We start from the raw sequence: 22160 nt of genomic DNA on the forward strand, positions 1-22160 counted from the left end.
TAAATAAATAATGCGTTCGTGCAGGAGTAAGTTATAAGCTCCAGCAATTTAGTTAGCGAAGAAAGAGAAGTGAGAAAGGCATGCATCTTACCTAACTTTTACATGGGTTTAATCTGCAAAATAACCCAATCACAATTTTATGGGCCCCCATACTGTAGAGAGAGAAAGAACCCCTGTTTTTTATCCTCGCCATCGCCCCCACATAATCCAATGCGACCCTCTCTCTTTCCACCACGAGGGTGGTGAAATTTGCCAGGCCTTTCATGCTTTCTCTCTCTACCCTCCAATTGCTGGTCTTTCTCTCTCTACCCCCTCTGACCAGCATTCGATTTATGAGAAGGGTTGGTCGCCTGCAAAACCCAACTCACAGTCAACCACAAACGAATCATTTCCCACCCCTCGAACCTCTCTCTAGAAAATCCACTGTGGGTGATAACCTCTCTCTAGGAATTTGAACTTGGGTCGTTGCTGTAATGCTTCTGGGGCAATGCGTTTTTGTCCGAGATTTGGTACGAGCCATTAAAGCTGGAATTACATGATGAGAGAGAAAGAAGAGAGAGGGAGAGGACGGGTCGTCTGATTGGGTGTGGAGTAGTTGGGAACTACCACCGCCATCACGTGGAGCTCTGGTGTTTGTACCTTTCCACTTTGTTTCTCTCTCAAAAAGACATTAATGCGTTTTAGAGACTAATTTTTGGCCTCTAATCACTTCAGTATAATAGTGGTCGCCCGTCTTTATATTTATTATCTTCAGTTTTCAGCCTCGTAGAGGGCTGGTTTTCCTCAGAGAGCTGGTTCGGGCTTTTCAAATGGGGTGCTCAAGAAGAGAGAGAAACAAATAATTTTCTTGGGTTTTCCCTCTATTGCTGGGTGATATTCTAATCAGATGTATGACGACTAATTTTAGCATCCGCAATTTTTGGGTCTGAATTTTTATTAGACTGTGTTGACCTATTTCTCCTCAAATTCTTATATGTTGGCTCTCTCTCTATGGGCTTGATAATAGTGTGATTGACTAGACTTCTTATTAGCTCAAATTTTGAGTTTAGGGGCTACTTAGTTTTTGGAGTTCTTTTTTGAAAATGGACTTAGTTTTTGGAGTTCTGTTTTTGCACATGAATATCTGGTTCGAGATCTTCTCAAGCTATCTTTATGAAAATCAATCCACTTTTCTTTACTTAATTTTCCTACAATTTTTTTTTTCTCACCTAATTTTCCATTGTCCAGTTTCAGGCTCCACAATTATAGTTAAGGGCATGGTATTTTGTTCTATCTCTGAGAAAAACCTCTTGTTTCTTATACCCATAATAGCTGTTTCAAAAAGTATGCTAACCTTTGTTGTTCAATTGGTTTGACATATTTCTAGTCTTTTCTCTATCCAAATATAAACATTACAAGAAAATAGAAAACTGGTTTTTCCAGTTAGAAGCTTTTCTTATGAAGCATATTCTTCAAGGACCCTTGTTACTGAGATCAGGTAGTTTGTAGCTCTGTTCACTGAGGTACAATTGAAGCTAATTATAATGTTAAGTTAGAATGATGCCTTTTACTATGATTATCAGTTTTATTTGCAGCAGTTGTGCTTGCTACTTCCTCTGTATCAGTTTCTTATTTTCTTCTAAGGCAGATTATTAAAACAAAAATCTGTCTGTTCATTCTATTTTTTATCTTTCTGTTCAATTGTGCTTGTCTTTATCTTCGTTTTTAAATTCTACTCAGTATCGGGCCCTTTTCTATTGATTCTATCAATTATCATGATAAGAATTATGTCTATTAATTCAAAATTTCAGCTTTCTTGAATTGTGTTTGCATACAATATTTTTGTTTAAATGTTTTGTTAGTACTAGGCCCTATTGTGTTGATCGTATTATCATATATGCAAAAAGAACACATATTGATTCATTCCAGAATTTCATCTTTTCCTTTGATTGGCTTCACACATAGAAATCTTCCTTTGAATTTGAAATTTCATTGCTCTCCAGTTGGTTTGGTTATAACTTCACTGTTGATATTTTTTTAGTGTCACAACACCATGGCTGCCGAAATACAGAGGGGGATGATCCCTGGTGAGGCCTGGCGTGCCAATGGGTTCACTAATGGAAAGACCCAAGTGAGGCATGCGGCTGCATTGCCTCTTATCGATGAGTTTTGCTCGGCATTGGGTGGCAAGAGGCCGATTCACAGTGTTTTGATTGCAAATAATGGCATGGCAGCTGTGAAATTTATGCGTAGTGTGAGAACTTGGGCTTATGAGACATTTGGGACTGAGAAGGCGATTTTGCTGGTGGCCATGGCTACACCAGAGGACATGAGGATTAATGCAGAGCACATTAGAATTGCTGATCAGTTTGTTGAAGTGCCTGGAGGAACCAACAACAATAACTATGCGAATGTGCAACTGATAGTTGAGGTGGGTTCTTCATGCCTAGTAATGAATTATTTGTTCTCTTTCTTCTCTTCTTATCTTGATTATTGGAATAGGAATACCATATTTTGCTCTCTCCAATGGCTTGAATTGAATGCTTTTCTCTTTGCTTTTTACCTTTTATATGTCAGTGGGACTCTCTCTCTCTCTCTCTCTCTCTCTCTCTCTCTCTCCCTCCCTCCATAATTCTTCACATTACTGCAACTACCAAAAGAAAGGATTGGGTAGGAACATAACATTCCATTGTTGTCCAAAAGTTCTCAGTGCAAGTTGTTAGGGGAAATTGTTGGGAACAACTATCTATCGAAACTGAAATGTTTTGTCCCAAATAAAAAATACATCGCATTCTTTTATGAAACCATATTATGGTTCAGAAATAAATGTTTGCATTGGAAACCACTAAGCAGATTGGGTTTTGCTTAAGCTATACAATTATGTTGGGTCGAAGAGTTTAACTCTCATTATATCCTTACTGCTTCCTGCATTATTTTCCAATTAATATTATTAATGAACTAGTCAACTTTCATTACCAATTTGTTGATTCATTCATTCAATTTAATGGAAGTTTGCTTTGATCTTTGAGCCTTTCACAGACAGCTGAGAGCACACGCGTTTCTGCTGTGTGGCCTGGTTGGGGACATGCATCCGAGAATCCTGAGCTGCCTGATGCATTGGATGCAAGGGGAATTATGTTCCTTGGACCTCCTGCTATATCAATGGCAGCACTTGGGGATAAAATTGGATCATCTTTGATAGCTCAAGCAGCAAGCGTACCCACCCTTCCATGGAGTGGTTCACATGTAAGATTTATTCTTTTAGTTTCGGATTTGTAATAAGAGAAAGTATGTTTTAACTGAATAGACCATGAAAATGAAACTTTCTGTTGAGCGTTAGTCTTCAATAATTGACTGAAAGATGAAATGATGGACGGTGATGGAGAATGGGAACAATATATATGGGTGATGTTCCATTCTGGTGAGTCCCAGCACTCCTTCATCACCATCTGTCTTTTCATTTGGACAGTGATGAGCCTAATGGCTACCTAGATTTGTGAGTAATATAAGTTGGTTGCAAGTGTGATGATTCAAATACTTTTTAATCCCAGGTTCAAATTCCTTCTGAGAGTTGCGTGGATGCTATACCAGAGGAAATTTACCGTGAAGCTTGTGTGCATACAACAGAAGAGGCCATAGCAAGTTGCCAGGTGGTGGGCTATCCAGCTATGATCAAGGCATCTTGGGGCGGCGGCGGGAAAGGGATTAGAAAGGTTTGCTGCCTGCCACTTTTAAGGTTTTGATCTTTTAATTTTACTGGGAGGTTTTGTGATCTGCCACCAATTATTTCTTAGCTCTCAGTAATTAAGTCTAACTATAGGATAGTAGATTTTTTATGACAATGATATATAAAATGTGGAAATATACATGAAGTTGCAATTATCTGAATAATGTTAATAACTGCAGCAAGTGGTTAAAAGCCCTAATTATGATCTCGACTCATTCAGTGCCAACACTAGGAAACTCCTATATTATTGTATCGTGCAATCATCTTGCTGCCCAATTCACATATTCAGAAGTGTTGCATCAGATTTGTTTTGTTTTACCTCATCCATCAACCGAGCTGTATTGTTTAAGACCACGGTTTTTTGGATGTATAGGTTCATAATGATGATGAAGTTAGGGCCTTATTTAAGCAAGTTCAGGGTGAAGTTCCTGGCTCTCCAATATTTATTATGAAGGTTGCTTCTCAGGTAAGGTCATCATCAACTGACATTCTCTCTCTGTCTCATACATGCACATTCTGACATGCAGTGGTCACTAATGCATGCATCATACAAGACCTTACCAGATTTAATTGCATTATTTGTTGGTTTCTATATTAGATTCTATACTGGTGATCGGCTTATTTGTTCTCGTCCTTTTCTTCCAGAGTCGGCATTTAGAGGTTCAACTACTTTGTGATCAATATGGCAATGTTGCAGCTTTGCACAGCCGTGACTGTAGTGTTCAGAGGAGGCACCAAAAGGTAAACACTTTTGGTTGATAAATTCGTATTTCTGGCAGTTCAGTGGCAACTTTTCATGTTTTGTCACATTTCTCCATTTCCACGTTGCTCAATTCCTCCAAGTCCATGTGGCCTATCGTGACATTGATGAAGTACAGTAACACATTGATTTGGACATCTAATTATAATTTGGTTATATTAGCTATCACCCATTAAAATGTTCAGATAAGCACATTTAGTTTTTGAAACTCAGGCTTGGAGTCATGTTTCAGACAAATCATATTAGTAAAAGTTTGGCAGAATTCTCTGTGAACTCAGCCAGTCAGACTGAATTTGACTGTAAAATCTGTAAATCAAGCAATGTGGTCTTAAAACTTGCTCTTATTAACTTGGTAGTATTATGCTAGACATTGATGCTTTGGAATGCCCCTTTTATGTTCGATAGATTATTGAGGAGGGTCCAATTACTGTAGCCCCACTTGAGACAGTGAAACAATTAGAACAGGCAGCAAGAAGGCTAGCAAAGTGTGTAAATTATGTAGGAGCAGCTACCGTTGAGTATTTGTACAGCATGGATACTGGTGAATACTATTTTTTAGAGCTCAATCCTCGTTTACAGGTTTGTAAGGATCATTGTCCCATTGAATATCATCTATCTGATAACCAATGAAGAATAAAAATAATCTAACTAGTTCTCATATTTATCTTGTAGGTGGAGCATCCTGTCACTGAATGGATAGCCGAAATAAACTTACCAGCAGCACAGGTTGCGGTGGGAATGGGTATTCCACTTTGGCAGATTCCTGGTAAGAGTTTGATGATTTCATGGCTATCTTCTTTAATGGTATCTTACCATGGAAAACAAAAACGCATTGGGTTAAAATACATTTCAAACAAACCACCTATGCATAAAAATTTTTAGCATAATCAAATGGACTATGGAAATTATTGTCCGTTGGGGTCTTGTCATTCCATCAAAATGATGAATGATGATGGAGAGAGAGTGTGAGACTCACCAATGATTGCGGTTATGTCCTATTCTGGTGGGGTATATTCTCGACCACCCCATCATTTTTGATAGATGGTCGGGACCGCAGTGGACCATGGTGTTCCGTGGCATATAGGGACTAAATTTCCTAACAGGTGCACAAAAAATTAGTGGGTCTACCCAATAACATATTTTTTTGCCTTTTTGCAGAAATAAGGCGTTTCTATGGCATGGATGCTGGTGGAGGGTATGACTCATGGAGGAAAACATCGATTGCTGCAACCCCATTTGATTTTGACTTAGCAGAGTCTGTCAGACCAAAAGGCCATTGTGTTGCTGTGCGTGTGACAAGTGAAGATCCAGATGATGGGTTTAAGCCTACTAGTGGGAAAGTACAGGTCATGCTTAATGGTCTAGAGAAAGTTGTGGTGTTTTTGTTCAGTCAATATATTTTTTGATTCAGAACAAAATCACGAATGCTTAAGAAAGGCATTGCAATTAAAATTGCGCTGTCTTTTTTTTGGTAGTTAAAAAATTGTGCTGAGTCTTGTTTCTCTTTTGGGTTGGCATCAAAATTAAAAACATTTGCATGCTTCAAAAAACTTCTATCCCAAGTATTGATTGGAGCTCACGGTCTATTGCAGGAATTAAGTTTTAAAAGCAAGCCAAATGTATGGGCTTATTTCTCTGTGAAGGTATACTTGTGAAGCAGCTTCATTCATAAATATTTTTTGGTTATAGATGGCAGTTTTAATCTGGTTCATATTGGTACATTCATGTGCATTTGTCTGTTTATTAGAAACAATCATTTCTTTGTTTGTGTTGATTCTGATTGATTGTATGCATCACTTTCATGGCCAGAATAATGGCTTTGGTACTTTGTACCTTAATTATAAAATAGTACCCAGTGGTGACTTATTTTTATACTTTTTATTAATGATGGAGAAATTTTATTCAGTCTCTAATATATGTGGAACTTGTAACATGTACGATCTTATGTTAATGTTTGGTTGCCAGGTCATTGTTGCAAAGTGTTTCCTATGTATCCTCAGTCTCAGACCTCGTTGATTTTGTATAATTAAAGTGCTTTAGCATAAAGCATAGTTGTAGACATGCTTAATTTTATGTTGCATGTTTGCAGTCTGGCGGAGGCATTCATGAATTTTCTGACTCTCAATTTGGTTAGTACGGCTCCCTATTTCTTGAACTTTCTTGATTAGTGTACTTCAGTTGAAATCTTATTTATATGCTAATGCATATAATAATGGCTTCTTTTCAGGACATGTTTTTGCTTTTGGAGAGTCTCGAGCCTTAGCCATAGCTAATATGGTTCTTGGACTAAAAGAAATTCAAATTCGAGGAGAGATCCGTACTAATGTTGATTATACTATAGATCTTCTGCATGTAAGCTTCCAAGCTACATTTTTAATCAATGTAGCAAAGGCAAAGTATATCAATAACCCAATGGATAATGACATTATACCATAGTCCAGTAGGGTCATCATTATCCAGTGTAATGATGGACGATGATGGAGATATCAGGACCCATATGAACTGGAGAGACCAAAACATTGGGTTGCATTACCTCTCCATCACCTCCATTTCATTGGATGTTGATGACACAAATAAGTATGGTTTTCTGTTGTCTAATGGATTATGGTATCTTTTTTCTTTAATTGATCATTCGTGAATTTGATTTCTCCTTTCTTTGTTTTCTGTTCAATAGAAACTAATCATTCATGATTAACTATTAACATGGGAACGTGGAGACCTCATTCATGGTGGAGTTGTACTTGATAGTTACTTGACCAGCTGATGCTTTAATGAGTGTATTGATTTATCATTTTGCCAGGCTTCAGAGTATAGGGAGAACAAGATTCACACTGGTTGGCTGGATAGTAGGATTGCAATGCGAGTTAGAGCAGAAAGGCCTCCTTGGTACCTTTCAGTTGTGGGAGGGGCTCTATTTGTAAGCTTATATCCAATTTTCTAGCAGCCATTAGATTCTAAGACGGTTATGGTTGATTGTAGAATTTTCAATACAATGGATAATGTATAAGTGTTTCTTTGATTCTTATCTCTCTTCCTCTCAGAAAGCATCAACTACCAGTGCAGCCGTCGTTTCTGATTATGTTGGTTATCTTGAGAAGGGGCAGATTCCGCCAAAGGTACATCTCGAATCACTTATATAATTATTAGGGGTTATGAAAGGAAACTAATAAGCAGAAAAGTAGATAGCTGTGTCTCTCTTTCTCTCTCTCACCCCCCCCTCCTCTTTTTCATCCTTGGTTTCAAGGACTGTCATACTGACCCTCCTGGAACTTGCAGCACATTTCACTGGTCAATTCCCATGTATCTCTGAATATTGAGGGAAGTAAATATACGGTAATGTATTCCATAAGTAAGAGTTATAATACATGTTTCTTTTTAGGTTCATTAATTTTCCTTTTCTCAAATAATCAAAGAATGGCTGACTTGGTTGTGTTTTGCTACAGATTGAAATAGTAAAGGGAGGACCAGGTAGTTATAGACTAAAGATAAATCAGTCAGAGATTGAAGCAGAGATTCATACACTGCGTGATGGTGGTCTTCTAATGCAAGTATGTAACCGATCTGATCTATTTTTCCGTCCCTCTTCTTTCATCTCTTTAGGAACTGACATTTGCTGCTCTTGAAAAATGAGGAACCCCTTTTTTTTTTTTGGTTAAGTCAGTGAGGATGACGAGCCCCTACCCGTTTTTGAGATTTTTGAATCCGTTAGTGAGAATGGGGGTCATGACCTTTAACTGGGGCTCAGGTGGTACTACCACCATGACCTAGCCCCATTCCCAAGGAACCTGCATTTGTCGCTTCATCATTAAAAAGACCAAAATAATAATAATATAGTTGCTCTTTTTGCAAGAATAATTCGTAGATATAAGATTCAGAGAAGTGAAAAAACTCTTTTATTTTCTACTGTTTTCCCTTTACAAATACTTATTTTTCACTCTTCCGAACTTCTTATCGTCTTATATCTGAACTTTTGTATTTAATGGTGGGAGAATTTTTCAATTATTTTAGCTGTTGATATGTAATTCTGTCGGTCACAGTTGGATGGAAATAGCCATGTGATATATGCAGAAGAGGAGGCTGCTGGTACTCGCCTTCTAATTGATGGAAGGACTTGCTTATTGCAGGTTAGTCAATCATTTTGCATAAATTCATTAGTCCATGAATTTTCCAAGAAACAGTTGAAATTTGTTCTGTTCCACATTTCTTTTGAATATTTCATATTTACTTATTGGTAAATGGATGGATGTAATAACCGTAGATGCCCCTCGTACAAGGCTACATTTGGATTTGGCCTAGTTGGTTTTTAAATGTCCGAGTTTCCTCCCCTATACGTGGTTGTGTAATGCATTTAATGCAAGTAAAAACTAATTATGAGTATTTGATGCTTTTATTCAGAATGATCATGATCCATCCAAATTGGTGGCGGAGACGCCATGCAAGCTGCTTCGTTTTTTAGTTCCTGATGGCAGCCATGTGGATGCTGATACACCCTACGCAGAGGTGGAGGTCATGAAGATGTGCATGCCACTCTTGCTACCAGCTTCTGGGACTATTCATTTCAGAATGTCTGAGGGCCAAGCAATGCAGGTTAATCATCAAAACCATGCCCATTCTTTCGGTGAAATTATTGTTTTTCTTGACTGGAAACTCTCACCATGCATTATTTGGAAACCATTAAGTCATACAAATTAATGGAGACGTGTGCTCAGTTGTGTGAAAATAAATAGGTGGAAAGTCTCCATCCTAATGAACTTAGTGGAGATGTATGCTCAGTTGTGTGGAAATACATAGGCTGAAAGTCTTATTCAATTGCAGGCAGGTGACCTTATTGCAAAGCTTGATTTGGATGATCCATCAGCTGTGAGGAAAGCTGAGCCTTTTCATGGATGCTTTCCACCTCTCGGTCCACCAACTGCAGTTGCTGGAAAAGTTCATCAGAGATGTGCTGCGAGTATTAATGCTGCACGGATGATTCTTGCTGGCTATGAGCATAATATTGATGAGGTACATCCTACATTTGTCCTGTGAACTTAGGTGTTGATCTTTTGATGGGTTTTGTCCTGTCAATTAATTGGTAGCGGTAATGTTCTAAAAGGTTCAACGAAAGATTGATAAATCCCTGTCCTTATTGAAACATCATGTGTTGTGTTTTAAGGGAAAGTATAGTATACAAGTATTGACTATGGAAAAACTGTAGCCTGTTGGGTTCATCACTCTCCAATTATTTGATGGACAATTATGCAGAGACTGGGACACCCCAGAAGTGGGATACGAGCCAGTGGTTGATCCCTCTCTCTCCACACCTATCATTTCATTGGATGGTGATGACCCCAATTGACTATAGTTATCCTTATCCATTGAGTTATAGTTCACACTCCCTTCATTTTATAGAAAGAGAACCGATTGTTAACTGAATGAAGTCATGTCCCCGCATTGATTAATGGATTGTTGAGGTGGAAGCAGTCCCATTGTTTTAGGTATCGCAAATTGCTTCGAAGTTGTATTTGGTCTTGAAAACAAATTTTCAAATGCAGTGTTTAAAATATGGTTCTCGGCTATGAATAGCTTCCCAGAGTTAGTCATAGAATCAGCCAAGTTGGAGGCTAGTCTGCGGTCCGGCTCAGCCAATTTCATACAGAAATAGCCAAAGGATACCTTAAACTAGGATACTTGACCGAGTTTTGGGCTTCTCCCTATGGAATCATGGGCCATCTGATCTGGGCCAACTCGGACGAGTCCCGAATTCTCCGAGTTGGCCCAGCAAGCTTTTTAATCGGTGTTCAAGTACAGTCTCAAATGTTTAAGACTCCAATGCTTATTCTGTCCTGTCCTTTTCTGTTTCTCTATCTTCTCTGGAAATGTCATCCATGGCATCGTTGGGGGTTTAGGATTGAGGATTGATGAGGAATGGTTATATATATTATGACGCCATCTCTGAGATCAAATATGGAATCATAACAGTACTTAAATGTTCTTCCTACAGGTGGTTCAAGATTTGCTAAATAGCCTGGATAGCCCTGAGCTTCCCTTCCTACAATGGCAAGAATGCATGGCTGTTTTGGCTACCCGTCTTCCGAAGGAACTACGAAATGCGGTAAATTACAATCCTTAGAACTCATGTACTATGGTGAAAATTGAGTCTTCCTTGGGAAAGTATACGACATCATATGGTTATAACATTGTCCATTGGGGTGATCACCACCTTTTGACTTGATGGAAATTGATAGATGGTGTGTGGGACCCATGATTGAGGCCATGTCTGGTTGGAGTGTGGGTCACCATCTCTCTCCCCCTTCTCCCAAGGGGACTCCCCACCCCTCTGTCTCTCACTCATTTTAATGGATGATGATGACACCAATGGATTATGGTTTTACTTAATCCCTTATGCTATCCCTGTATCCCATTTACTACAACTTGTTTGATCTGGATAAAATTAATGCATTTGTGTATCAATATTTTTACAGTTGGATTCAATATTTAAGGAGTATGAAGTCCTTTTGAGTACACAAAAGAATGTGGAATTTCCAGCCAAAATGTTGAAGGGGGTAATGGAGGTTAGTATTAATCTAGATGTCATTTATTGTTCCCTATATAAGTCTGAATATGGTATCTGGCAGATCCCATTATTGCCTGCTTAAGTGATAGAAATATCCAGTGATGGATATTGGCTTATGTACTTTGGGTATGCAGGCATACCTTTTATCCTGTACAGAAAAAGAGAGAGTTACCCAAGAAAGGCTTGTGGAGCCTCTGATGAGTCTTGCGAAGTCATATGAAGGTGGAAGAGAAAGCCATGCTCATGTTATTGTTCAGTCACTTTTTGAGGAATACCTCTCTGTGGAAGAAATTTTTAATGACAATATACAGGTCATACTCTTTTTGATGTTTTATAAAATTGGTGATGGTTTACCTTACATGATTGTAATGTTTTTTCTGCTTGTATTGCAAATTCGGAGTAAAACCTAACCATTACTGAGTACAACAAGCTCTAAACTTTGTTGGGGGGAAATGGCAAATTTCCTTTGAGAAATCTTGACATAAGTATACTTCAGTGGGAAAAATTATAGGTCCTGTTAAGCATCATTGTTTGGTAAGATGATGGACTGTGATGAGAGAGAGAGAGAGAGAGAGAGAGAGAGAGAGAGAGAGAGAGAGAGAGAGAGAGAGAGAGAGAGAGAGAGGGTGGGGGGAGGGAAGGAGGGAGGGACCCCAGAACAGGTAATGAACCTAGTGGTGAGTCCCTCTCCATCTCTGCTTTACTACTCATTATTTCAGTGGATGGTGATGACCTTCATTTTCCCATGGTTCCTTACATTATAGAGTGCCTTCCTGAGTTCTTGTGAAACACATTAAATACTTTTCCGTGGCTTGCGATTCAGCAAGATTCTCACTTCTTGTTTTCGGTATTTCAGGCTGATGTAATTGAGCGCCTCAGGCTTCAATACAAGAAGGATCTTTTGAAAGTTGTCGACATAGTTCTATCTCATCAGGTATGTTGTGTTCTTATGAGTGTTATTTGATCCCTATTCAAATCAAACCAGAAAACGTATCCCATTTTTTCTGGGTATTCATTTTGTAGGAATTTGTGATTCTATTTTTGGATTCCTCATCATTTATCTACATTATAGGGTGTACGGAGCAAAAATAAACTCATACTAAGACTCATGGAAGCACTGGTTTATCCTAATCCTGCTGCCTACCGGGACAAGTTAATTCGTTTCTCTGCTCTTAATCATACAAGCTACTCTGAGGTTTGCCACTATACCTGACTGATCATGAATGAACCTATGATATATTGATATCCTTTTTATGGAAAAGTTAATGGAAGTCGTCAGTATTTATTTTCTTATTCCCTTTTTATGTTGGAGACTTTTGGGGACCTTTTATTTTTACCAGAGCACATTATGTAAATAATACCTCTATTAATTAATATTAATTGATTATTTATTTACATTTCTTTTATTACAGTAGTAATATTAGTTTATCTTCAATTCTAAGTAGCTTTAGTGGTGATTGTCTTTGAAATTCAACACTTAGTTTATTCAGAAGAATGGCTAACTTGTGTGTTTGAATTGAACTCTACAATGGCCAGAGAAAAAACCATTTCATACTGCATGTCTGTGTTATGCGAGAAATATCAATATTGGGTGGTATATTGAGTTTGTATGTCAACATTGCATTGGAAATTTCATTCTCTCTTTATCTTTTGCAACTCCATAGTTTATAGGCACATGGATTTTGAATTTGAACATCCTTTCTAAAATTTAACTAAAGTTTTCTGTTTGTGTAAACTTCAACTAAAGCTGGTTACATTTGTTTCTCTTTTTCTCTCAACTGAATTTAACCCAGAGGTTCTTTCCTTTTGCAACTTCAACAAAGACTCACACAGTATTTCCAAATATTAACTAAAGCCATCCAAAGTTTTGGGCAACATTCTGAATTGCATCCATGTTTCCTTTGTTTAGTTAACCATTTAAGAGAATGGATTTCAGATTTTTGAAATCCAATACTCCAACATTGGTTTCTCTTAAAAAATAAAATCTATTCCAACATTGGTGTTTACAAATTTGTATTCTATGTGCTTTTTGCAGCTAACACTTAAAGCAAGTCAACTACTTGAGCATACCAAACTGAGTGATCTTCGCACAAGCATTGCTAGGAGCCTCTCGGAGCTGGAGATGTTTACTGAGGAAGGTGAACGCCTTAATACTCCACGACGAAAGAATGCCATTGAGGAGAGGATGGAGGATCTTGTTAGTGCACCTTTGGCTGTTGAGGATGCTCTCATTGCTTTGTTTGATCACATTGACCATACTCTTCAAAGGCGTGTTGTAGAAACATATGTTCGCCGGCTTTACCAGGTTACTTTTATTAACATTTCCCCATGAAGTGATCAGCTTAATTTATTTCTTTTTGTTGATCAAATTGAATATTAGAAGCCGTATGTCCAACAAAATTATGGGTGATGGTTGAGAGAGAATGGGCTCTGTCTTGGTTATTGCCCTTTTGTCTACTTTCTCAGTTTCTTAGAAACAAAATTTTATGCATATTCTTACACTGGTTATTTTCTGGGTACTGAACATGGCTTAACACATTTTCTCTTTCAGCCTTACCTTGAAAAGGGCAGTGTCCGTATGCAGTGGCACCGTTCTGCCCTTATTGCTTTGTGGAAATTCTCAGAAGAACATGCTGCAATGAGGGATGGTTCAGGATATCCAATGTCTGATGAGCCAAAGATTGAGAAGCATGTGGAGAAGAGATGGGGAGTCATGGTTATTATCAAATCTCTTCAATTTCTCCCTACTGCAATCAATGTGGCATTGAAGGAAACTGCTCATTCCTCAGGTTCCAATGCAAGTGATGAACCTTCTCGAAGTGGGTCTTCTGCATCAGCTAGCCATGGGAACATGCTGCATGTCGCATTAGTGGGAATGAACAATCAAATGAGTCTTCTGCAAGACAGGTAACCCCATGCCTCATCCTTCTCGAAGGTGTCTGTTTTTTATCATGATGAGGATTAATATTGGGTGTATAAATAACTATAGCAACCCAATGACCTACCCTAGGAATGGGCTCAAGCCTGCATGGTTAGAGTGGGTGCGCGCCATAATGTGATGTCTTGAGTTCCATTTCTACCACAGGTAGGGACCCTTTCTCTATTGAATATCCAAAAAAACAAAAGAAAAAAAAAAATCACCTAGCCTGCCCTGGCTAAAGATAAAACAATTATTAAAAGTGGGGGTAAGCATTAATTTATTGGTTTCTTGCATGATTTTCTTGTGAGGTATGTCCTGACCTGGCTTTTCCATGAAGCCATGGTTCACATGTTCGCCAAGTATGTTCTTGGATTATTTCAGATATTGGTCAATTTCTTTTGCAGTGGTGATGAGGATCAGGCCCAAGAGAGAATTAATAAACTAGCAAAAATACTGAAAGAAGAAACAATTGGATCAAGTCTTTGTAGTGCTGGTGTGGATGTTGTCAGCTGTATTATCCAAAGAGATGAGGGGCGTGCACCCATGAGACACTCCTTTCATTGGTTATCTGATAAGCTGCACTATGAAGAGGAGCCTTTACTCCGTCACTTGGAACCTCCTCTATCTACCTTTCTTGAACTGGTTTTTTTCGATTTTTGCACTCGTTTTCTTTCTAGAATCTTTTGAGATGGACAACATTTTTGGGCAGGTTATTTAGGCTCTACTTTATTTTCCTCTTCACTAGAAAATGATCAGGGATTTGGCTTCATTAACGAAGAACTGACTCTCTTTTCAGGACAAACTTAAAGGCTATACAGATATACAATATACACCATCTCGAGATCGACAATGGCATATGTACACTGTTGTGGACAAGCCACTTACATACAGGATGTTTCTTCGGACCCTTGTGAGGCAACCCAACTCCCAAGACTCAGAAATGGCAGTGGATGGTGCAAAAATGGCCATGCCCTTCACAGCTACCAGCATTTTGAGGTCTTTGAATGCAGCTTTGGAAGAGTTGGAATTGCATGGGCATAATGCAAATGTTAAATCTGATCATGTTCATCTGTATCTTTGCATCCTACGAGAGCAACAGTTGCTTGATTTGTTACCAAATTTCAGGTGAGTTTTTCTCAGTCAGGGTGTCCAAGACTGCTCTTTGTTGCCTTAGTTTTTCTGTAGGGAAGGGTGTTCTATAATTCAATGGATTATGAATAACCAAAGCCTATTGGAATCATGACAAGCCATTGAAATGATGGGCTGTGATGGAAAGAGAATTGGATCACCAAAATAAGATGCCCTCACGGTTGTCTAATACTCTTTTCTCCATTACCATCCGTCTTTTTAATGGACAGTGATGACCCAAGTGTGCTTCGATTTTCAATTGGGTTAAACCGTGAAATGAAATGATGGATAATGATGGGGGACATTGGACACCCACCACATGGGATCATGAACCCATTGGTGGGTCCCACTCTCACCATCCATCATATCTTTGAATGGTTATGATTCTAAAGTATTTTGGTTTTCCATGGACTTTCCTATTTTATGATCTGAAAAAATTTCTGACATTTGAAATTGCTGATCCAGTGATGTTGAAATAAAAGGGGAGGAGGAAAAAGCTATTTACATGATTTTAGAGCAGATGGCCCGAAGTATCCATGAGACTGTTGGTGTCAAAATGTACCGACTAGCAGTTTGTGAGTGGGAGGTGAAGCTTCGAATAGGCTATGTTGGACTTGCCAGCGGGGCCTGGAGGGTTGTAATTACAAATTTGACTGGCCATACTTGTACCATCCATGTAAGTCATTGATAATAGATGATGATTTTCTTTCTGTGACTATTAAAGCTGCGAAAGTTTGGTGGAGTACTTCACAAATAGTTGAAATATATTCATTTGCAGGCACATGCGTTTCATAAAAATGTAAGAATAATTGCAAGATCACAATATTTGACGAAATCATTAAACAAACTCAAAAGTAAACATAACAGGGTTGGAAAAAAAAAAGAAAGAAGAAATATAATAAGGAAATATATACAATAGGACCATTTACTTTTTATATAAGAAGAGCACAATCATTATTGACCGTTAGATTTGAAATCAGGTGGTTGAGAATGTGTTATTGCTTTGGCACAAAGTCCAAAATAAAATTTCTCAAATGTTGTGACATACTTTATCTATTGGATTTCACATCCAATGGCTAAAAGTAATTGTGACCTTCTTGTATCAAAAACATATGGTCTCATAGTACACAATCCCATATAATAAAGGCAAGTTGTTTCGTTAAGGAACATAATTGTCATTCAAAAATGGTATTAGAATGGTACAATAGTCTTTAGGTCGAATCTCATATATATTATAAACCAACTGAATAGTTGAATGCTATAATCATCACAAAATATGACTACATTTGAGTGGTCAAATAATTGCACGTTAGTTTTTAACTTCAATTCATCATAGAATAAAGTGCATCTAGCTGTGTAAACTCTATTGCAGGTTTATCGAGAATTGGAGGACACAAATAGACATGAAGTGGTGTATCACTCTAAGCTGTCCACCTCAGCTCCCGTACATGGCATTCCGTTGAGTGGACGATATCAACCTCTGGGAACCATTGACCGCAAGCGTCTTTCAGCAAGGAAGAGCAACACTACCTACTGCTATGATTTCCCTCTGGTGAAGTCATGAAATTTTCCCTTTCGTTTATTTTATTTTGCTAAAGTATGCTCTAATCCAATTGATTGGGGTGTTCTCACATTCCATTGAGAATTGGATGGACGAACCCACTTTTTCTCCACCATCCATCATTTAAGTTGATGGAAATGACCTAAGTTACTAAGGTTTTCCATTGCCCATTGGATCATAGCATACCTTCTCTTTATTATTTTAAACTATAGAATCGTCCATGCATCTCTTACAAATTTTTCCTGGTTTGCAGGCATTTGAAACTGCATTACGAAAACTATGGGCATCCCATTCTCCAAGTGAGAGCATGGTAAAGGAGAAAGACATCCTCAAAGTGTCAGAGCTCATATTTGCCGACAAGCAAGGAGCATGGGGCACCCCTTTGGTTTCTTCAGATCGCCCACCTGCTCAGAACGATGTGGGCATGGTAGCATGGTGCATGCGCATGTCTACACCTGAATTCCCATCAGGTCGAACCATCATAGTGGTCTCAAATGACGTGACCTTCAAAGCTGGCTCATTTGGCCCAAGGGAGGATGCGTTTTTCCTCGCAGTAACAAATCTAGCTTGTGAAAAAAGAATTCCTTTGATCTATTTGGCTGCAAACTCGGGTGCTAGAATTGGGGTGGCAGACGAAGTCAAGACTTGCTTTAAGGTAGGGTGGTCTGATGAAACAAAGCCCGAAAGGGGCTTCCAATACATTTATCTGGACCCTGAGAATTATGAGCGAATTCGTTCATCAGTTATAGCTCATGAGCTTAAGCTAGGGAGTGGAGAAACGAGATGGGTGGTGGATACAATTGTTGGGAAGGAGGATGGATTGGGTGCTGAAAACTTAACAGGAAGTGGTGCCATTGCTGGTGCTTATTCTAGGGCATACAGGGAGACATTTACTCTAACTTACGTGACTGGCCGAACAGTAGGTATAGGTGCTTATCTCGCCAGGCTTGGCATGCGATGTATCCAGAGGCTTGACCAACCCATAATTCTAACTGGGTTCTCTGCTCTAAATAAGCTTCTAGGTCGTGAAGTCTATAGCTCGCATATGCAACTTGGTGGACCAAAAATCATGGCCACAAATGGGGTTGTCCACCTAACTGTATCAGACGATCTCGAAGGTGTTTCTGCCATTTTGAAGTGGCTAAGCTATGTGCCCCCCCATATAGGTGGGCCACTTCCCATTTTGGCTCCTCAGGACCCACCTTCGAGGCCTGTTCAATATTGTCCCGAAAATTCCTGTGACCCTCGAGCCGCTATTTGCGGGACCCACTTGGGCGAGGGCAAATGGTTAGGGGGAATTTTTGACCGAGATAGTTTCACTGAGACTTTAGAGGGGTGGGCTCGAACAGTGGTTACTGGTCGAGCTAAGCTTGGAGGAATCCCTGTGGGTATTGTTGCAGTTGAAACCCAAACCATGATGCAGGTTATACCTGCCGATCCAGGCCAGTTAGACTCACATGAGAGGATAGTACCACAAGCTGGTCAGGTCTGGTTTCCTGATTCAGCCATGAAAACCTCCCAAGCTTTGTTAGATTTCAATAGAGAGGAGCTTCCTCTGTTCATTTTGGCAAATTGGAGAGGATTTTCAGGTGGGCAAAGAGACCTTTTCGAAGGGATTCTTCAAGCTGGGTCCACCATTGTTGAAAACCTCAGGACCTATGCACAACCTGTTTTTGTGTTTATACCCAAAACTGGAGAGCTGAGGGGTGGAGCATGGGTTGTTATTGATAGTAAGATAAATCCAGACCATGTTGAGATGTATGCAGAGTGTACGGCAATGGGGAATGTGCTTGAACCAGAGGGAATGATCGAGATAAAATTTAGGACCAAAGAGTTAATAGAATGTATGGGTAGACTTGATCCTGAGTTGGTTTCGTTGAAGTCAAAGCTTCAAGAGGCTAAGAGTGTTGGGCTTTCAGGGACGGCAGAGGGAATTCAACAGAAGATAAAAGAGCGAGAAAAGAAGTTGCTTCCGATTTATACTCAGATTGCCACAAAGTTTGCACAACTTCATGACACTTCACTGAGAATGAAGGCAAAAGGGGTCATAAAAGAGGTGATAGAGTGGGGAAATTCAAGGGCTTTCTTTTATGGGAGACTTCAAAGAAGACTTGCGGAGGGGGCTCTTGTTAAGACCGTGAGAGAAGCGGCTGGTGAGGAGGTATCTAAGGATTTGGCCTTCACTATGGTGAAGAAATGGTTTATGGATTCTTGTGGGGCTCAAGGAAAGAAGTGGGAAGATGATGATGCTTTCTTTGCATGGAAAAATGATCCAAGGAATCATGAAGGTCTTCTGCAAGAGCTGCGAGTTCAGAAAATATTACAACAGTTATCACAGTTAGGAGAGTCAGCCTCAGATTTGCGTGCTCTTCCACAAGGTCTGGCAGCTCTTCTTCACAAGGTGAGAAGCATCCTCTCTCTCTCTCTCTCCCCCCTCCCTCTCTCTCTCTCTCTGTGTTTTCTTTTCTTTTTGAAAAGAATCTCTCTGTGTTTTCCTTTTGATGTTTGTCTAGCCATGATGGTAAACAATTATCAAACTAATTTAACTGTCAACGGGCGTATCTTGCAGGATCTCCCATCTCTCTCTCTCTCTCTCTCTCTCTCTCTCTACATGCTGGTGTGACTGTAGATATTGTCAAATTCTTAGAGCTTTAGAGCAGCTCATCTTTCCTGGATTTCTGGCTCACTATGTGGATGATTATGCAGATTGAACCAGCGGCAAGAAGGCAGCTGGTCGAGGGGCTCAAACTGGTCCTCAGTTGACACTATTGACGAGCAATGCAGTTTAGTGGACTGGTGGTGTTTATATTTAACGAGTTGGGGTTCTGCATCTACATTTGAAGTACCTATCACTGAGCAGATGTTATCGAAAAACTTCCTACCTGGAAAATGCCATTTGATCTGATAACCCTATAATTGTTATCCCGTTTTATGGAGTTGTAATCCAGAGGCAATAGAAGTCGAGAGAGAAGAGCTTGGAAGCTCCTGATTATCTTTTGCTTCTACAATTGTAAATTTAGGCAAGATTTTGTTTTTCAAAATCTCTTATCTTATCAGACTCGACAAGAATAATAAAGCCTTTTGGTTATTTATGTAAGGACTTGGGGCTTTTTGGTTATTAGAACAAAAGAGAGGAGAGTTTCATAAAGGTTTGGGATGCTGTGATGGTGACAGGTTCAAACGATGCTGCTCTTTTCCTGATTTCTTTAATTTTTCTTTTTTTTTCAAATTTTAATATTTCTGTTATTGACTTTTCTCCTTTGATCCTCATTAGTCTTGAAAGCAGAGATTTGGCTTGGCCTTGATTAGTACCAAAATGATAATATTAATAATAATAAATTTAAAACTTTAAATCGATAGGCCTTTGTATTTGTTTTTTAGAGTTATAGGCTTCTGTATGTTATTCGAAGTTATTTGACATTTCTGTCATTGAGTATTCCATGATCAATTCTATTTGAATAGGGATTCCAAGAGATACCTTACATATAACTGGTCTTCTGACCTTCCAAGTTCTTAGTGATTGAGATGTTGATGAACTGACTCGAAGTTTTTAAAGTGGTAGTTGTTTTGGATATGTATACTGCAAACAGCAAATTGTTATATGCAGGCGGGGCTGCATGCAGGCACGCCCGCATAAAATCCTGGTCTACTACAATATAGCGTATCAAAACCATTTTCCAATTAATGCCGTTCATTGTAGGTAATCTAACTAGCGTCGAGTGTGCGTGTTGAAATCCAAGGAAGTGGCCCGAGGAAGAAACCATATGCTTGATCCAAAACATAGAAAGAATACGAACATACATTAGGGTGGATGGGTGGGATTGAAAGCTTTAGAGGTAATATAACACTAACACATGTTAAAGAAATGAAAAACAAGAGTGGGCGCCTCCCTTTTCTTTTCCCACTTTTCCTTTGTAAAACAAATAAGAAAGGATATCCCTCCATATGTCTCCACACATATAACGATTTGTCTACAAAAAGATTATTCGTCTTTTATATGTGGATGTCATAATTATTCTCAATCATTATATGTCAAATTGGATGGTTTGGGGTGAGTCCTGAAGTTTGAGATCTTTTTTTTTTAGAACTTTGTGTCTATTCAATAACAGTCTTACAACTACCCACTCTGAAATTTAAGAGACAATAATAATTGTGACGTCTATGTACAAAAGATAAATGGTCTCTTTATAGACAATCTCTTTTGAAATTGAAGGGACAATAATGATCGTTGCTTCCATGTACAAAAGATAAATGATTTCTTTATAGGCAATCCCATAATTTAATAAGTCTTGAGGTTCACAACTATTTAATTCAAATTGGTTGAATGAAAGTGAACTAAGAACAATAATATGAGTTGGCACTGATTTACTTATCAAGTCATATTAATATGCACATTGTTATCAGCTTACTTCGAACTACCTAATCTTTAAGGCTGGCAAACGGCAGTGTGGCCCGGTCCTTTTACTTTTTTTTTCTTGTTTTTCCCTTTTATTTTGCTTTGTTCGGTTTTGGCCTGGCCTTATGGGGACAAGGGCCAAGCAAGGAGCAAGACTGGCCGAGCCTAGGCCCGGCTTGTTACCACCCATACTGATCTTTCTATACAGACAAAGAAAAGTACATCATCACATGGTTTCTAGGGATTCTTTGGCTTTATAAATATTAATCTATGCTCTTCCTATGATTAGAAGATGTTTTATATTTGTAGTGTCGGTTGGTTCAAATTAAGTGACAAAATCAATCAACTTAAAGATCTAAATGTTCATTTTTTTAAAAAAATTTGTACGAAACTTCGATGGAATGATGAAAGTTTGACCTCCTCTACAGTTTTACACATACAATATGGTGGGCCGGCAAGATTCTTACCCGTGGCATGCATCACACCACAATACAGGCCAACTTTAACCAACTTACATTAAACTAAAACGGAAGCCCAATTCACACCTTTCCTGTAGCCACTATGCAAGGTGAAATTCATTGTCAAAAAAAAAAGAAAAAGAAAGAAAAAGCAAGAAGCATGTCGTATAATCAAATCCTGGCTTATTCACACTAGAGCATGGTGTACACTTACTACCTCGGGCAAAAGGCGAAACCAGAAATTTTGGAATTTACTTTAGGAATTATTTATGATTATTCACGGAAACCATATTGGTTTTGAATTCTCAAACACTGGGATCTGACATCAATATATAGGACAATGTTTATTCGATATTAAGATGTTGCTAGAGATTTGATTTTTTTTTTGTGAGTGTTAGTAGAGAGTGTGTGTTTATTTTCTCTTTTGGGGTTTTTGCCACATTGAGAATGTAATATCTCAATTTTGTGAGGTCCTAAAAGTACTCGATTAGGGTTTTGCCCATGGAGTCAATAGAAGCGCAGGAGCACACAATCTTTTGGCTGAACTCGAAGATGGAAACAGTAAGAGAAAGAGAAAGAGACGAGAACGAGTGGCTCTTAACTAGATTTGACTCACTTATGCAATGGTTTTGTCTGTGAAATTGTTGTCTCCTTTAACCAACGGTATGATATATA

The 22160-nt window shown here is 38.8% G+C and overlaps 1 protein-coding gene across 8 annotated transcripts; it reads left to right on the forward strand.

Annotated features, from left to right (window-relative positions):
- Positions 1 to 209: 209 nt before the first annotated feature.
- ACC1 (acetyl-CoA carboxylase 1) lies at positions 210 to 19779 on the forward strand. Of its 8 annotated transcripts, XR_016054871.1 has the most exons (33): positions 744 to 923; positions 2021 to 2410; positions 3019 to 3225; positions 3531 to 3692; positions 4080 to 4172; positions 4352 to 4447; positions 4872 to 5045; positions 5139 to 5232; positions 5625 to 5812; positions 6059 to 6109; positions 6556 to 6595; positions 6694 to 6818; positions 7267 to 7383; positions 7508 to 7582; positions 7743 to 7799; positions 7910 to 8014; positions 8504 to 8590; positions 8862 to 9053; positions 9282 to 9470; positions 10450 to 10560; positions 10931 to 11020; positions 11157 to 11333; positions 11879 to 11956; positions 12095 to 12217; positions 13058 to 13327; positions 13574 to 13738; positions 13812 to 13929; positions 14347 to 14584; positions 14739 to 15067; positions 15536 to 15746; positions 16443 to 16622; positions 16885 to 19032; positions 19338 to 19779. XR_016054871.1 is itself a non-coding variant. In XM_020665413.2 (32 exons), the coding sequence occupies exons 2-32, from the start codon at positions 2033 to 2035 to the stop codon at positions 19392 to 19394; spliced, it is 6798 nt and encodes a 2265-aa protein (XP_020521072.1). In that variant the 5' UTR covers positions 210 to 888; positions 2021 to 2032; the 3' UTR covers positions 19395 to 19779. The 8 variants fall into 8 exon arrangements, 6 of the variants coding, with proteins under 6 accessions (XP_020521072.1, XP_088721857.1, XP_088721859.1 ...); XM_020665413.2 differs by having other exon boundaries at positions 210 to 888; positions 13574 to 13929; XM_088865731.1 differs by lacking the exon at positions 744 to 923 and adding an exon at positions 210 to 631 and having other exon boundaries at positions 13574 to 13929.
- The last annotated feature ends 2381 nt before the right edge of the window (positions 19780 to 22160 follow it).

The sequence above is a fragment of the Amborella trichopoda genome, chromosome 4 (genome assembly GCF_054954075.1).
Source record: "Amborella trichopoda isolate Santa Cruz 75 chromosome 4, AtrichopodaSantaCruz75HAP2 v2.0, whole genome shotgun sequence".
Classification (NCBI taxonomy): Eukaryota; Viridiplantae; Streptophyta; class Magnoliopsida; order Amborellales; family Amborellaceae; genus Amborella; species Amborella trichopoda.

Excerpts from the sequence above, each read along its gene's own strand:
- ACC1 (XM_020665409.2), top strand. The coding sequence starts at position 891 with ATGACGACTAATTTTAGCATCCGCAATTTTTGG. Across the intron at positions 9,471-10,449 it reads ATGAGCATAATATTGATGAG|GTGGTTCAAGATTTGCTAAA; the intron begins GTACATCCTACA and ends TTCTTCCTACAG. Across the intron at positions 19,033-19,337 it reads TGGCAGCTCTTCTTCACAAG|ATTGAACCAGCGGCAAGAAG; the intron begins GTGAGAAGCATC and ends ATGATTATGCAG.